Source organism: Lissotriton vulgaris, chromosome 8 (assembly GCF_964263255.1).
Source record: "Lissotriton vulgaris chromosome 8, aLisVul1.2, whole genome shotgun sequence".
Taxonomy (NCBI): Eukaryota; Metazoa; Chordata; class Amphibia; order Caudata; family Salamandridae; genus Lissotriton; species Lissotriton vulgaris.
Window position 1 is genome coordinate 1,409,403,704 of NC_141696.1, and position 17,664 is coordinate 1,409,421,367.

Consider the following 17,664-nt stretch of genomic DNA (forward strand, 5'->3'; position numbering starts at 1 on the left):
GTGAGTGAACACAATAAATGCTTAACACATTCTCTGCATAACCCTAACTGCTCATCCACTTGCTTAATTTAGCCTCTGCTATACCTCTGGGGACTCCCTGGACTTTGTGCACACGATACCTTACTTTGGAATAGTATATACAATCCCAGCTTCCTACAATCTTCAACAGGTCCTGCTTCGAAAACAATTCGGTTGGGGTTGGAGATAGTTGAGGGAACTTACCTTTCTTATGCTCGTCTCCATTGTGTCTCTTCTTCTCTTGATGTGTGTGTCTACTATCCCTCGACATTAAGGCCAGGGTTCCTGGTGACCTTGAATAAGGACCGGATCATCATTTGTCCCAGCAATCATCCTTGGCCCTGGCAATGAACAGCTTGGCTTTCTGGAGTCGTGATCAGAGCCAATGCAACAAAGGTAGATGCTGTGGTGTCAGTGATTGACATCTGGCCCACACAGTCTCTGCATGGCTTGAATCCTGAACTCTTGGAAGCAGCGGGGAAGATATTCTACACTGCAGCTTGGTTTGGCGAGAAAAATGAAATATCTGAAGAACAGGACTGTGAAAGAATGAGCTCTGATCAGAGTCCAAGTCACAGAAAAAAGGGAACTGACATCGGCACATTGGGGTAGAGCATTATTGCTCTGGTGATATCATGACTATGTTACTGCTGGCGCCAGCTCACTCTCTACCAGTGTGGGAGAGCTATGAAAAAGTTTCTGGATCCAGATTGGTACTTGGAATATTCATAAGGTGAGGACTCTACAGGTAGAAATGTCCATCAGAAAAAGCTCATCCCTAGACCTTTGAGGACGGCTTAGGATAAAACAGGTTGTCAAGTACGTGGGAAAGATGGCCTCAGATCATCTGTCAGTCAGTAGCATCTACTGCCTATGAACTGGGTGGGTTAATAAACATACGAATGAGAGAGTCAATTTCTGAACTGCCGAATGTATCTTTTACATCTTATACTTAAAAAAAAATGTAATATCTCCTGCAGAATAGTACAGGATCTAGTATTTGAGTGCTTGAGCGTAGCTAAAGCATCAACTTTTAAAGAGTTTTTTCTCCAGAAAGAAGGGCCTGGTCTACTATGATTTCTGCCAGCTGGTGCATAAAAGAGAAACTGCAGTTACTACACCCATGTTGTACTAACGTGTTAAATGTTCTCCAATACAAATACACAAAGGGCAACAAAGTCAGGCTCTACGGCGGTCTGTCTGTTTTTAGGTTTCAACAACAACATTTCTGGATCAAAGGATGTTGATGAGATTGTGGAAAATGCATTATTTGCACAGAAATACCTCTCCAACGTAAAAAGTAAGTAAAATTAAGGAATTAGGATGCATGAGAAAAGACCACACTGAGCTTGAAAAAGAAAATTAAGGAGTCCTCGGAATGGATATGAAGCAAATATAAAGTAATAGATTATATTTAGTTATACATCAATAGTAAAATTATTTTAAAAATTACCAAGAAACAATTTAGGATAAAAATAGTCACGCACCTTGTTAATTTCTCTTTTATTAGGATTATCATTTTTCTTCAGAGGAGATAGCTGTTCTTCAGTTGATGGTTCTTCATCTGAGCTGCTTAATAGTCTAAGTATTGCCCGTCGAGCTGAAGCTCGGGTTGGGGGATGAAGATTAATCCCTGCATCAGCAGTCCAATCTGAATATTCACTGGAAGTGTCACTGCACATACAAAAATACATGTCCCGAATATTTTTCATCCAAACAATGATAATTAATTAGTAGAAAAAAACATTTACTATACAAGGAAATGAAGGAGGATGTCCTTTATAGATCTCGCCTAAAAGTTCAAAGCCTGTTAAGGACTATTCAAACAAGTACCCTACCTTTGGTAACACCTTATCTGGTAGAAATTCTATAGCTGCAGACCGGATGTAGAAGATTTTTAGCAGTACTCCTGCACACCTTTAGGTGATGCCGTTCAGATCGGAGTCGGCCATGCTGAAAGTGACATGCACGGTACCTATAAAGGCGCCACCCGTAGTGCTGACATCAGTTAATTTTACAACTTTCCACGCCATGAAAGCACAGCCACGATGAGAACTGACGACTGGTGTGGAACAACCATGGCCCTGAGAAGGGTGTCCCTGATACTACAATTGGCTCGCAGGACAGGGAGGATGTAAGGGTCAGTGAGGACTCTGCGGCTTGGTAGAGTCTCTACCAGATATGGAGTTACCAAAGGTAAGTAACTTGTTCAATTGATAGAAACTTCTAGCCACAGATTCCTTACCGATGATTAGATGCCCAAGCAAAGCCTCTCTCAGGGATGGATCTGCAAAGCCAATTCTAAATCAAAAAGTCCTGGAAGACCGAACGGGCAAAGTGTCCATCACGATGGACCAGACTGTCAAGGCAGTAGTGTTTGGTAAATGTGTTTAAGAATTTTCACGTTGCTGCCGGACAGGTTTTCAGGACAGGAACTGCGCAAGCTAACACAGGGGTCTCAGCCTTAGCTCTGGTGGAATGAGCAGCAAAACCGGAGGTGGTGGCTTCTTGGCAAATACATCGCAAATCTTGATACAGAGTACGAAAACTATCTTTCTAGAGATGGTCCATTTCTGTATAGCCTTCCCCTTTTTAGCTCCTTTGTACATCACCAAGAGTTGATCGTCCACCCAGAAGTCTTTTGTACAATTTAGGCAGAATAACGCTCTTTTTGAATCCAGACAGATTCGTCTCTCCTCTTTTAAGAAGGATGAGGCTGAGCAAAGAAGGTAGGCAGGGTGATGTTTTAGCCAACATGGAAGGGAGTCACAACCTTCGGAAGAAACGTGTCCAGAGAACCAATTTGTCCCGGTAGAGGATAGTGTATGGAGGGTGTGCAGCGAGTGCCTGTAATTTCCGACCCTCCTAGCTGTTTTTATGGCCACTAGAAGATTTATGTTACTTACCCTGCAAGCATCTGTTTGTGTCATGTAGTGCCATAGATTCACATGCTCTCCATACTCCTGCCATCTAGTGTTTGGTTTGGAGTTGTACAAGTTGCTTTTCTTCGAAGAATTGTTTCGAGTCACTGGGTAGAACAACTCCTACTCTCTGTGATATTGTGCACGTGCAGCTAATCCTTTGTTAGATTGTTTTCCCGCAGGAGGGTGAGATAGGAGTGTAATAAATGTGTGTCCATGCTAATATGTGAATATATGATACAAATGCATAAAACCTAACTGCAATTGCCACAAGCGTCAGGCAAGGAGGGAGGGTGCCAGTCGCAGCCGGCATGACTCGCGGGGTTGGGGGTTAATTTTAAATAAATTAACAAAAAGTTAAGTTACCTTTGACGGCCCAGTCCAGGGAGGTGATTGGTTGGGACGCTGACCACACAGGTGTCTATGGGGAGGCCATTTTCTCCACGTAGGCTGCATGCAGCCTACATGGAGTAAAGGGAGCATGCGTTTGACAGGTATGACAGGGGCCGACCAAACAGTCAGCGCCCTCAGAGTGGGCAAGCCACTCCTCCCTGCCCTAGAGCAGGACCGCCCACCTGCCGGCCCCCAACCAAACCCTTCTGCTTTCTCGCAGTGCGAGAAGCAGAAACATAAAATTGTATTTATAATACCACTTTATGTTTCAGCTTCTTGCACTGCGAGAAAGCACTAGTGGAGGAGCTGCCCCTGGAGGGTGCATGTGAATCTACAGAGCTACATGCCAAAAGGAGATGCTTACCCTGTAACAATCAGTTTAATGGCATTTGTGGCTGTAGATACACATGCTCTGGATAGACAGTAAAGCAGTCTCTCCTCAGAAGTGGTGGCTACCATGTGGGAGTTGCAGTAGTTTAAAAAATAGTACGCAGCACTGCCTTAACTACAATGGCTTGTTGGAGTGCTAAAACGTCCACATAGTAGTGTTTAGTAAATGTGTGTGGTGAAGACCATGCAGCTGCTCTTTCAGAAATCAGATATTGGAATATTAACTAAAACAGCCGTAGTTGCTCCTTTTTGTCCCCCCCCCTCCACTCTCCCCCTCGAGTGGAATGTGCTCTAGGCAATACAAGTAAAGGTTGTTTACCTTTAACGTAACAAGTTTGAATGCATTTAACTATCCACCTACCCTTGATGAGGTGGAAAAAAAGCTACAAATAGCGGTTTTGTTTTTCTGAAAATTTTAGTTCTATACATGTCAAACATGAGCGCTCTTTTTACATTCAAAGTATGGAGAGCTCTTTCAGCAACAGAATCAGGGTTCGGGGAAAAAAACAGGTAGCTCAATCGATTGATTGAGGTGCAACTGGGAGACTACTTTAGGTATCAATTTAAGAGTAGTACAAAGAACCAATTTGTAGTTATGTATCTGAAAAAAAGGTTCTGCTAAGGTTAAAGGCTGGAGCTCACTAACACACCAGAGGGAGGTAATGGTAACTAAAAACGCCACTTTCCATGATACAAAATTGAAGACAGCCTGAATGACAAAGCTCAAAAGAAGGGACCCATGAGCCTTGTTAGTACAATATTTAGTTCCTAGAGGGGGGTGGAATAACTCATTAAAGTCCTTCCATGAATGCTTCAATGACTGGAATCCTGAAGAGAGAGAGAGATGCTGTGTATTTTTTAGATAGGCAGCTATGGCAGCACAATGCAATCTAATGGAAGTATATGCTAAATTGGATTTTTGCAAATGAAGCAAATAAATAATATCCTGTACGATAGCATTGAGGGAATTTGTTGAAGATGATAATAATAAACAAAATGTTTTGATTTTGCAGCCTAACAAGCTCTAGTTGTGGGTCTGCATTCTTGTTAAAGAATGTCCATACATTATGTAGGTAGGTTTAGGTAACCAAAGTCTAAGAGCTTGTGTGCCAGGTTACTAGGTTAAACATCTTGGGGTCTTGAAGTCTGATTTGTCTGTTATCCTGAGTGAGCAGGTCTGGACTTTTGGGGAGCTTCTTGTGTGAGACTAGTGAGAGATTTAGTAAGGTTGCGAACCAAGGTGGGAGCTAGAAGAATCATTTGTAATGTTTGCCTGAGTTTCTGAGCAAGAAATGGAATGAGAGGGGGAGCTGGAAAACAGTTGGAAAATATTCCTGACCAACTGGAGGCAAAGTTTCAGCATTTTGTGTTGTTGGCTGTGGTATATAAGTTGAACTGAGGAAACATCCACTTTTGAAAGAATGGAAGGAGAATTTGTGGATTGAGTTCACATTTGTGGGTTTTCTGGTGGGTCCTGCTGAGTAGGTCCGCAAGAATGTTGTCTGTTCCTGGCAGATAAGAAATTAATGTGATGGAGAAAAGCCCAATTCCACATGGTGTGATCGAGGAGTGGCAGTTCAGATGACTGTTCCGCCTGTTTCTGTAGACAGCGCAAGGCTGTCATATTGTCTGTATGGACTAGGACAACCTTGTGTGAGAGACGAGGAAGGAAAGCTTTCAGTGCTAGGAAGACTGTCTGGTGTTCCAGTTGACGGATGTGAAGGGAATGTTGCCTGGCGTCCAGCAGACTTTGTATTATTAGTAGTTGCAGATGTGCTCCCAAGCCTGTTTCTGATGCGTTTGTGGTTAGAATGATCTGAGACAATGGGTCCAAGAAAGGCTGCGCCTTCAACAGATTGTTTATATTGCACCATTACAGAGAAAAGTGAGTGTGGCAGTCTATCAACACTAGATCCTGTAGATGACCCTGTGCTTGAGACCACTGGTGTGATGGACACTGCCGCAGTGGGCACATGTGTAGCCTTGTGTGTGGAACTATGGCAATGCAAGACACAATCATTCCCAGTAGACGCATGACAGTCCGAACTGTTAGAGTTTTGGTCGGCTGGAAGTGAGATAGAGTTGTTTGAACATTTTGTATTCAAGCTGGACTGGAATATGATAACCCCAACTGTGTGTTGAGTGTTGCCCTCAAGTCTGGTTGAATCAGAAGAGATTAAAGGTGAGATTTGGATAAACCCAAAGCTGTGGATTAAGTCTACTGTCAAATGAATGGGTTGTTGACATTGGTGATGAGTGCTGGCTTTCATGAGCCAGTCGTCTAGGTATGGGAATACATTAAGGTTTTGACGTCTTAAGTATACTGCCACTACTGCCAAGCACTTTGTGAAGAAGCGAGGAGTGGTCGTGACCCCAAACAGAAGAACTTTTAATTGGTAATGTTTTCCTGCTATGACAAATTAGAGGTATTTGAGATGAGCTGGGTGTATGGGCATGTGAAAAGTAAGCATCCTTTAGGTCCAGTGTGGCGATAAAGTCGCCCTGTTGTAGAAGGGGAATGACATCCTGCAGCATGACCATGTGAAAGTGTTCTGAGAGGATGTAATAATTGAGGGGCCTGAGATCTAAGATTGGTCTTAAGGACTCATCCTTTTTTGGAAGGAGGAAATATGAAGGAGTATACTCTTGGCCCTTTTGGTGAAGAGGGACTGGTTATATTTCCCCTTTGAGGACTAGGACTTGGATTTCTTGTTTGAGAAGTGCTAGGTGATCCTGTGATAACCTGTGAGTGTAAAATGTGATGTTGAGGGGTGTGGTAACTAGCTCCAGACAAAAACCATGTTGGATAATGGCTAGTACCTATTGGTCTGTGGAGATGGATTCCAAGACTGGATGGAAAATGTGAAGTCTTACCCCCGACAGGTGTTGAGAGGTCGGGGGGAGGGGGGGGAGTCAGTCACTGTTTGGTATTGGAGGATGCTCCATGGGTGGAAGTAACTCTGCCTCTGCCCCTATTGTTACTGTAGGAGGCTGGCTCAGTATATATTGTCCACCTGAGGTGAGGCACTGTGGACAGAGTCCCTTAGAGATAGTGTTTAGGTCCCTGAAAACCAGAGCTTTGAAGGAGTATCTGTGGAAGCTATCCACACAAATACCACACCAGGTGAGTATAAAAATACTTTATATTTATTAGCACTAAGTAGACATTAATTTGGAATATCTCCTGTCCAGAGATATCAATTACACACAATAGAAACTTCAGAAATAGCTAGCATAGAAAAACTCAAAGGGTCCAACTGAGGAGGTAAAACTATATACTAAAATAGTGGAATGTGAGGTAAGTACCAGAGATGGACTAGTACCCGAGGATGGGTGCAGAGTTGTTACACAGGGTCAAACGTTCATAGGATAACACAGGGTAAGTGGTGGTTGGAATTTTACAGCTCTAGGAGGACCCTTCTCCAAGGAACCACTTGGATCAAGGAAGGTTGGAGCGCCACCCCACCCATGGATAACCCAGGAATCAGGATACTTACACCAGGGAGCCGAGGTGTACAGAGATAAAGTGGTGTTGGAACAACCCGAAGACACCAATGGAGGTTCGTGGAAGATCAGCAGCTACAGAACCTCATGAACCAGGACATGGTCTCCATACGAGAAGAATCGGAAATCAGAGGAGACAAAGTGTAAACCATCCGGAGGGGACAAGAAGGCACAGGAGCACAATACCAGCCCTAGTTGGAGGTTTGTGCTGTAGCAAGGTGAGGTTGTAACAGCAGCTGTGGAGCCCAGGCAATAATGCAGAACAGGAGCCATCCATGAGTGTCCCACGTTGGTCGTGGAGTGCAAGAAGATCAGTGGCTGGCAGGACGACCAACAAGCCTTGGCAAATGCAAACAGTTCTCAAGAGAAGATGCAGTGTTGCAGACCAGCAAGGTCTGTAGGACTAACCCAGCATGGGTAAGTAAGGACCAGCCTTTAGCATGCATGAGATCAAGCAGGAAATCAATGGAGCCCCCTCGAGAACCCTCTGGCAGAAGGCACAAGGAGATGCAGGGAAGTCTCAACAGCACACAGGAGATGAAGGCCCACAATGCAGGCAGGATGCCGTTCCTGGAGCTGTGCAGTGTTGGAGACTGTGGCTTCTTGGGACTTGAAGATCTTTCATAAAGAGAGCCAATGGCAAACAGACGCAGTGTACAGGGAGGCGGGTAACGTCGACTGGAGAGGGATTACAGCCGTCCAAGTAGCAGGGAAGACTGGTCAGGCCTCTGGAGAACCAACAAACCACCAACTGGGTTGCATCAGCAAACTGGTCGTCGATGTAGAGGTGTTTGCGGATTCAGGGAAGTGACTTCTTCACTCAAAAGTAGATTCCTTCTGGCCGGGATGCAGGCTGAGTCCTTGGCGACTCGGAGGATGCAAGGTCACAGTGTCGCAGAACTGAAGAAACACAGGGACAAAGATGCAGCAGTAATCTTCCCACTGAAAGCAGTCTTTTCTTTGATCCTGTTTTGAAGAACAGCAGAGTTCCAGTGTCCACTAATAGAACAGTCTTAGAACCGTCTTCAGATGGCAGGCAATCGAATCTTGAAGATGTGGTCGGGACGAATCTAAGGACCCACCCTCATGGGAGCCCTTAAGTAACCCGAAAAAGGGGAAGCTCCTATTCTCTAGTGACCCACATTTCAGAGGGGTCAAGGGTGCTACTGAGTCTTCCTAGCCAGTCAGATGCTCACAGGCGCCAAGATTCAACATGGCAGAATCAAGTGGTCACCTGGCGGAGCTCTGGGCACCTCCCTATGGAGGAGCTGGACAGGGGGGTGGACACTCCCCTATCCTTTGTGTGGTTCACGCCAAAGCAGGACCCAAGGACTTCTGAACTGGGCAAAACTGGATGGAGGGTACCAGATCAATGCACTTCAAAGCAGTTTGGTGAGCTCGGAAGTGCCTCCACCCTACCTAATTCTAAAGGAGAGGTGGTCACACCTCTCCTTCACAGGAAATCCTTTATTCAGCTTCCCCTGCCTGAGTGAAGCTCATCAGCAGGGGGGCAGAACACGGTCTAGGGTCGAAAGCAGCACGGACTGGCAGGCAGATCCTGTAAGACTACACAGTTAGGTATTGGGGGGTCCTCTAAGGAGCCTCCCAGGCAAGGTATAATGCAACACACACTGGAATTCCAACATTTTTTATACCAAATATGACGAGGTTCAGGGAAGCCAGTGTATACTCATACCTTATGAAATGAAATGAAAACCAATTTTATTAAGCGCTAACAGCTGCCCTGAGGCGTCCAGGCGCTAAGACTACAACCAATGCCTTCAGAAAAAAAAGAGCAGGGAAGATCCCACTAATAAAAAAGGAAAGTTTTGAGCTGTTTGCGGAAGCTCAACAGATTAGAGTCAGCTCTAAGATGGGGGTAGAGCGTTCCATAGTTTAGGGCCTTTATAAGCAAAGGATCGACCTCCAGCCCTTGCTCTATAAATCCTCGGGACTTGGGCTAAGAAAGCATATGAGGAGCGGAGGGCTTTAGTGGGTTGGTATGGTGATACCAGAGAGTGGCTGATTTCTGGGCCGGATTTCCAGTAAGCTTTATGGGCGATGCACATAGGCTTTAACTTGACTCTCTCTCTAATGAGGAGCCAGTGCAATGCTCTTAAGACGGATTTTATTGAGGTTCTGCTGGGAATTCCAAGCAATGTGCGAGCTGCACAGTTTTGGGCGCGCTGCAGTTTTTGTAAAGTGTACTCCGGCGCCCCCAGGTACAGCGCATTGTTGAAGTCAAGGCAAGATTGAATTAGGCCCTGTATAACTATCTGCCTGGCCTCAAAGGGAAGAAGCGGAAGGATTCTTTTAACCATCCTCAAGAGGCCAAAACAGGTCGCTGAGACTTTAGTTGCCTGCATGTCGAAGGTCAAGGATTTGTCCATCTACACCCCCAGGCTTTTGATATTGTCTCTGGGGGTGGGGGCTGTGCCCATGCTCAGAGGCTATAACGGCTCTAAGGTAGAAGGGGTTGGAGGGCCTAGGAGCATTGGCTCTGTTTTATCATCATTGAGCTTCAGTCAAGACTTTGTCATCCAGCTCTTGACCTGTTCCAGGCATGTTGTTAAGTTGGACTGTGGTAGTGGGCTGCTCTTTTGCACAAGGGAGACCACTAGCTGGGTGTCGTAGGCATAGGTAATGATGTTAATACCATGCGGACGCACAATCCCAGCCAGCGGTCTCATATATGCGTTAAAGAGCGTAGGGCTCAGTGAAGAGCCCTGCGGCACTCCACATCCCAGTGGCTTACTAGAAGAGACCGATGTATCTTCAAAGACCTGGAAGGTTCAATCACTTAGAAAAGACCTGAACCAGACCAGGGCTTCTCCCGATATTCCCAAGTCGAGGAGATGGTTTAAGAGGATTTTATGATTTACTGTATCAAAGGCGGCGCTCAGATCAAGGAGGATCACTGCCACTGACCCTCCCTGATCCAGGATCCGCCTTGTCTCTTCTGTCACAGCCAACAAGGCAGTCTCCGTCCCATGTTTGAGGCTGAAGCCTGTCTGGGAAACGTCGAGCAGATGGTTGTTCTCAAAGAACTGAGTTACAATGATGTTAATGTGTTTCTCTAAGATCTTGGTTACCCAGGGAAGAAGTGATATCGGACGATAGTTATTGAAGTTCGTCGGATCAAGAGCGGGTTTTTTCAACAATGGTCTGAACCATGGCATGCTTCCAGGCCTGTGGCACTATCCCAAATACTATGGAAGAGTTCAACATCTCCATAAGTGTGGGAAGGATGACTTTATTGGCTAGGATCAGCGTGCCAGAGGGAGCAGGGTCACATGGAGAACCCGATTTTATTTGGTTTATTAAGGGCTCAAGAGTGTCAAGGTGCAGCAGAGGGAAATGGTCCAGATAGTTTTTTTGAAAGGAGGCCTCTAGCTCTATGGGTAGGTCCGATTTTTGAGTTGACAGTTCTACGTGTGGATCTGAAAAGGAGAGATAAATTGTGTTTACTTTCAAAAAGAAATTAGCCAGTTCGTCACATCGGGAGGATGGATTGTCATTACCTGTCGACGGAGACGGCAGCCTAGTCAGTGTTTTCACTATCTGATAGATCTCTTTAGGCTTAGACTTAGCCGATCTAATCTTTTCAGTGTAGTATGTTGACTGTGTGATTCTTATTTCGTTTTTATAAGTCCTAATGGCTTCCCTGTAGGTCGCTTTGTCCGTGGAATCGTAGGACATACGCCACTTCCTTTCTAATCTTTTGCAAAGCCTTTTTTTCCCTGAGCTCTTCTGAATACGAGGGTACTGTTTTTTGCTTCCTTTTTGTGCCAGAGGTACGAAAAGGAAGTGCGGAGTCCAAGGAGCTAGTGATCCAGTTATTAAATAACCTATTATTAATACAAGGGTCACAAGAAAGTGATGGACTAGTGGCAGTGAGAATACTGGTCCATTTATCTGTATTAAGCTTGGACCAATTTCGAGTTGTTCGTGGAAGGGGGGTAAAGGAGGGAGATTTAGGAATGGTCCAAATTAAAGGGATCAAAAAGTGATCAGTCCAAGGAAGATGGCCGATACTGCATACTTTTAGATGTTCGCTATTACTAAATACTGGGTCCAAAAGATGACCTTTAATATGTGTTGAACCCAGGACAAGTTGCTCTAGTTGAATAGCGGCTAAGCTGGCTATCATTCCTGTGGCGATAGTGTCTTAAATATTATCGAAATGGATATTAAGATCTCCGAGTAGTGTAAAATTTGAGGGAGATGTAACCAATTCTGCCACAACAGACGGGAGATCTATTTGAAATTGTTTTATAGGACCAGGGGGACGGTAAATGAGAATGCCAGAGAAGCTGTTATTAGGTGAAAATTCAATAACAAAGGGGAGACTTTCACAGTCAGCAATAGACTCCGTCAGGCAGCGACATATATAAATGTCCTTATAAATGATCGCAAGCCCTCCACCTTTGCCCTGCGGACGATCTAATTGGGCTATCTGATAGCCAGGAATAAGGGCTTGCACTAGGTCATACTGGGAGTCTTGGGTCAGCCAAGTCTCAGTTAAAAAAACTACATCCGGGGTGTGCTCCTCCAACAACAGAGATATCTCTAGGCTATGTTTTGGAAAAGATCTGCAATTAAGAAGAAACATATAATAATCCTTTAAAATCGGGTGGGTCGATGGGTTAATTAACTCAGACTTACAGTGAGGGCAGAAATGAGGGGTCTCCAAAGGGTAAAAGTGGTGATGACAGCATGCTAGTGTAGAGGGACGCAGTTGGTACAAGGATTCCTTATAATGGCTGTCCCGCACTTACAACGCCCAGATAATGGAGTTTGGGGTTTGTAGGGGTACCTCTGCTTGTGCAGGGTTACCCACACACTTAGAACCATGCACCCTGCCCTTAGACTAAAGGGCCTATTTTAGGGCTGACATAAAGGTTTAAAGTGCAGTGCCCTAGCATTAAAAGGAAACCTTATATCCAAAGTGAAAGGCGCAAGTATCATTTTACGCAGACTGCAATGGCAGCTCTACAGACAGTTTGCATGGGCTCCCATGGGTGGCATAATACATGCTGCAGGCCATGAGAGGACCCTGGTGTACTAATGCCCTAAGTACCTCAGTACCATATACTAGGGACTTACAGGGGTAGCCCAGTATGCAAATTGTGGGGTGTACAGAGTACTCGCCAGTCAATTCAGAGGAGAGAGCACCGCCACAGGGTTCCTGGTAAGCAGGATCCCAGTGAACTACAGTCAAAACACACTGACACATGGCAAAAAGTGGGAGTATCTATGACAGAAAGATCCCACTTTCCTACACTTTTCATTTAAGAAAACTGTTACTTGTATGCTTACCTAGAACTGTTACAAGCGCTTCCCCATTCATCCTCTTCGTTGGAGCACACAGATCCACTTTGGTCTACTATTTCATCATTCTGGGAATCAAAAATAACACACAGATTATTGTAACAGAATAAAGCATATTGATGTCTTAACACTCCCACCAATTCAATTTGACATCAAACATTCTCTGTTTTGAGGCATGTCATATTAAGCCCTCACTATGGGCTTCAGTGTAATTCGGATCAGAATTATGCACATTTAAAATGCACTGCTGGTAGGTTTTCTCCTTGTACATTTCAGCATGTAAAACGCAACATTAAGTATTTGGAGAACATATCTGACTTCTGTGAAAAAAGTGCAGAAATCTGCGCAGAATAACCGATTTCGGAGGTAAGTGACATAGAAAACATACAAACTCTGTAATTAGAAGTAACACAAACACTAATCATTGCCATACACGTTATTTCTCAGGATTTGGAGGGCAGTATGGGAAAAATACCAGCACATTTTCCCATCAACAGGTAGAATTTGGGTCTTTGCTGTTAAATGTACACATTTTCCAAAATATTCCAGGCAAAACTGACCGGCCCTCCGTTATATTCCACAAACTTGCATTTTATGATAATTGCACAGGGTGTTTGTATAGGGAAGAGCCAGATGAACAAAAATGGAAGTTCAAATGACACGATTACCATAGTTAATATGTCCATGTATTTTTATACCATTTCATGGACGTCATTTAGGAGTTGAGGATGCCTGAGCAGATGCTGTCCTAGGCTGGCCGTTTTCCTGGCCTGGCACAGCCATTCGAGCCCAAGTAAGAGGTGAAAAAACAAAGAAAAAGAACAAGCATTGGAAATGCAATAGGTCTCGCATTAGAAAAGTTGGAGCTATTGGTCTTGTAAATGACAAATATTTTATTTGTGTGTTGGTTTTTAAAATAGCTAAATTGATAGCTTTGTCATTTACAATGCCAATAGTTATAACTTTCGCGAATGTGACACCTATAGCATTTGTAATGCAACATGTTTTGTATTTACATGACTTAGATGGCAGCTCTGGTGGTTAGGCCACATCTCTAGAGAGATGTACGAAGTACTGATGAAGACAAGATAAACTGCACTTCAATAATGATGTCGAAATTAAGTTAGTACCTCTTTGATCGTTTTACTGCAAAATTTTGAAAATTATGAGACTCTAGTTCAGAACAGTTTGAATTTAGCTGTAGGACAAGGCAACGCAAGAAGTGCCAGTGCAAAGTGTTGGAAGTAACTGTGGCCAAGCATCTACTGTAAACAGAGGCCACGTTGTCAGTAAACTTGGGAAAATATGTAGCCTGGCCCAACATTAAAAGGGTTGCAGCCACTGGGTGTAGGCCATTAAAAACAAGAACAGAAGTGAAATATTAACATCTTTTTGTGACATTTGTAATAAAGCTTGAAACATTGAGAGAACATATTTGAACCAGTTGTTGAATGGTTGCACAGATTGATGCGGTGGTGGCACTGAGTGATGTGGTGGCGACGAGTGATGATGTGGTGTTCAGTGATGCGGTGGTAGCGCATAGTGATGTTGTGGTGCCCCTGAGTGATGATGTGGTCCCCTGAGTGATGATGTGGTCCCCTGAGTGATGATGTGGTCCCCTGAGTGATTCTGTGTTGGTGCTGAGTGATGCTGTGAGGATGCGCTAGATAGATAGAGGGAGGGCGATAAATAGATAGAGGGAGGGCGTTAGAGAGAGGGCGATAGATATATAGAGTGAGGGTGATAGATAGATCGATGGGTTGTGTGTGGGGGGGGTTGTGTGTGTGGGGGCGGTGGGTGTGGGTGTGTGTGTGGGGGGGTTATGTGCATGAGTGTGTGTGGGGTTGTGTGAGTGTGTGTGGAGTTGTGTGTGGGGGGTTGTGTTTGTATGTTGGGTTGTGTGTGTATGGGGGGTGTGTGTGTTTGTGTGTGGGGGGGTGTGTGTGTGTGTGGGGGGGGTGTGTGGTGGGGTGTCGGGGGGAGGTGTGTGTGGGGGTCTGTGTGTGGGGTCTGTGTGTGGGGTCTGTGTGCGGGGGTCTGTGTGTGGGGGTCTGTGTGTGGGGGTCTGTGTGTGGGGGTCTATGTGGGGGGGGTTTCTGTGTTTGGGGTTGTGTGTGGGGATGTGTTTAAGGGGTTGTGTGTGGGGGAGGAGAGAGAAAGTAGAGAGAGAGAGAGAGAGAGAGAGAGAGAGAGAGAGAGAGAGAGAGAGAGAGAGAGAGAGAGAGAGAGAGAGAGAGAGAGAGAGAGAGAGAGAGAAAACGGGGGGAGAGAGAGGAGAGGTATAGAGTGAGGGAGGGAAATAGAAGGAGGGGGAAGAGAGAGTGGGAGAGAGAGAGAAAGGGAGAGGAGAGAGACAGAAAGAGAGGGAGGAGAGATAAAGAGAGAGGGAGGGAGAGAAAGGGAAAGACTGAGAAAGAGTGGGGAGGGAGGGCGAGAGAGGGGGAGAGGGAGCCAAAGAGAAAGAGAGCGGGAGAGACAGGAAGTGTGAGGAGAGATAAAGATAAAGAGAGAGAGATAGGGAGGTAGAGAAAGAGAGATAGAAAGGGAAAGAGTGAGAGAGAGAGAGAGGGCGAGAGAGGGGGAGAGAGAGAAAGAGAGTAGGAGAGAAAGAGAGAAAGAAAGCGAGAGACTATGCGCCCTGGTGGGAGCTGTGGGAAACAGGTTCAAACAAATTCTGTTGAAAAGAAAGGGTGACATACGTAACATTAGATGGATTCTTGAAAAGCACCCCGGCTTTTTGCGTGGGCTCTCAGCAGGCATCAGCTTTACACAGCATGTTTTTTTTTTAGCCTTCCTAACACAGAGCACATAAAGTGTTCAAATGAGGGAGGCGATGTTGTTTAAAGAGGAAAACTGCCAATGAACGAGTTTGGAAACTAGATTTTAATGTCTGATTGTGCTTAATAGCCTGTGATTGTGGACATATTTTTATACACACCAAAAATAAATATGACCTAAAGTGGAGCTACGCTACTAATTTTATTTGTGTATAGCTGCAAACACGCAGTGACAGCCGCCCTACTAGTGCTTAATTTGTATAATTCTTTTGTTAGTTTGCGTAACAGGGAGAGCGCACATAAACTGAAATGTAATAATGGCTTGGCTACAGCCGCTTTCAAGTGGCTGTAGCCAAATCACGATTAAAATTCAGTTTATGTGCTCTGTTACGCAAATAAAAAACGGAAGATGAGGGGGAAGGGGGTTAGAGAGATTTGTGCGAGAAAAGATGCCGGGAAACAGAAGGAAAGAGGGGGGAGGGTAGAAAGGAGGAGTCGAGGGAGACAAGAGCGCCTGGAGAGGGGCGGCGAGGCAGACATGCACGAGGGGCACGGGAAGAGGAGACGAGGGGTCGGAGAGAAGTTAAAAGTAAAATTAGAGATAGGGTGCGGGTAGGAAGAGAGGGTGAGTGGGGGGAGGGCGAAGGGGACGTACACAGAGAACATAAAGTGTTCAAATGGGGGAGGCGATGTTGTTTAAAGGGGAAAACTGCCAATGAACGAGTTTGGAAACTAGGTTTTAATGTCTGATTTTGCTTAATAGCCTGTGATTGTGGACGTATTCTTATACACACCAAAAATAAATATGACCTAAAGTGGAGCTACGCTACTAATTTTATTAGTGTATAGCTGCAAACACGCAGTGACAGACGCCCTACTAGTGCTTAATTTGTAACAAAGGAAGTGCCGGTGTTGTGATCAGGCAGCAGCTTCATACTCTATAATTCTTTTGTTAGTTTGCGTAACACGGAAAGAGCACTTAAACTGAAATTTAATAATGGCTTGGCTACAGCCGCTTTCAAGACTTATCTGCTGCCTTAATGCCTTCTAGTATACTGATGCCAATATCCAAGTTTCTTTGTTGTTGGAATAGATGCAAGTTCAAAAATCTTCACCGAGTTGATAAATACAAAATAAATGTGGTTCCACTAAAGTAAGAGACACTTTCTAATTAACAAGCTGGGCAACAGAAAAGGAGACACGGCCTGGCGGCCGTGAAACTGAAAGCACGGCCGGCCGGCCGTGAAAGCCTTTGATGCAACATGGGGTGGAGCGGGAAGAGCTGCTGGCGGCACCACCACATTGTCTGCCTAGCTGTATTTTGAAAAAGGTAAAGCAGAAGGCAGCAAACACACTAGAAAAGCTAGATTAGGAATATACCTAACGCACATTTATTCATAAACATGTACAGTTTAAATATTGCCCGTTCACAGAGTAACTGATAAGAGGTACCAAAGGCTCGTACATAACCTGTACTACAATGTTACAATTCACAGGTTTAAACGCCACATTGTCCTACATGCATCCAAAAGAGGCGTACAAATAAGCAATACACCGTGTATGTAATGATTGTCACAAAGTAAATGCTAAAAGCGGTACGTAATGTGAATACACAATACGTGCTTATAAGATGTACGATCAGATAGAAGCTTTTGCCATCTAACTTCTGAGCGTATAATGTACAAAGACTATGCGCACATGTCAGGAGAGAAAGCAAAAATAATATATCGCACAAAGTGGACTAACTACAGAAAGGCAGGAAAATAAAATAAGAAGGCGCCAGAGCAATTGAGCTATTACTGTAGAGGTGCTAGCAGGAAGGAAACAAATGGCTAATATGGCTCTAGTTGTGCACGCCACATTGTCTGCCTCGCTGTATTTTGAAAGAGCTAAAGCAAAATGCCGCAAACACTCCAGGAAAGCTAGCTTCGGAATATACTTAACACACATTTTTTTATTATAAGCAAGTACAGTTAAAAAATTGCCAGTTTGTAGAGTAAATGGTAAAAGCAGTGAGCTTTAGGCTAGCCTAGTCATTGTGCGTAAGGTGTTACTAAAACATGCAAAAATTGGAAAGCTGTCCATGGGCTATGGCAACTTAAGCGCTGTTTATGAGGCGCTAGGAAAGGGAAAAAAATTACTCAGAAACAGGCATACAAATAAGCAGTAGAACGTATATGTGATGATGCTTTTAATGTAAATGAATCGTACTGCTAGCTAAAACTGCACTAACAGTTGTACATGAAAATGCTCGTAAACACGTATAAAGGAAGAAAGTGAAAGGCAAGTCCATGTACATGATGCCATTAACTGCGCAAAGCTTAACCGTG

The 17,664-nt window shown here is 44.6% G+C and overlaps 1 protein-coding gene across 1 annotated transcript in view; it reads right to left on the reverse strand.

The window, feature by feature from the left end:
* Positions 1 to 17,664, reverse strand: part of BRWD1 (bromodomain and WD repeat domain containing 1) — a 2,503,800-nt gene that overhangs the window by 1,485,469 nt on the left and 1,000,667 nt on the right. The window contains exons 22-23 of the mRNA XM_086935423.1: positions 12,546 to 12,625; positions 1,506 to 1,692 (exon numbers count right to left, since the gene is read on the reverse strand). Coding sequence (XP_086791549.1) covers positions 1,506 to 1,692; positions 12,546 to 12,625 — 267 coding nt within the window. The remainder of the gene's footprint in view (positions 1 to 1,505; positions 1,693 to 12,545; positions 12,626 to 17,664) is intronic.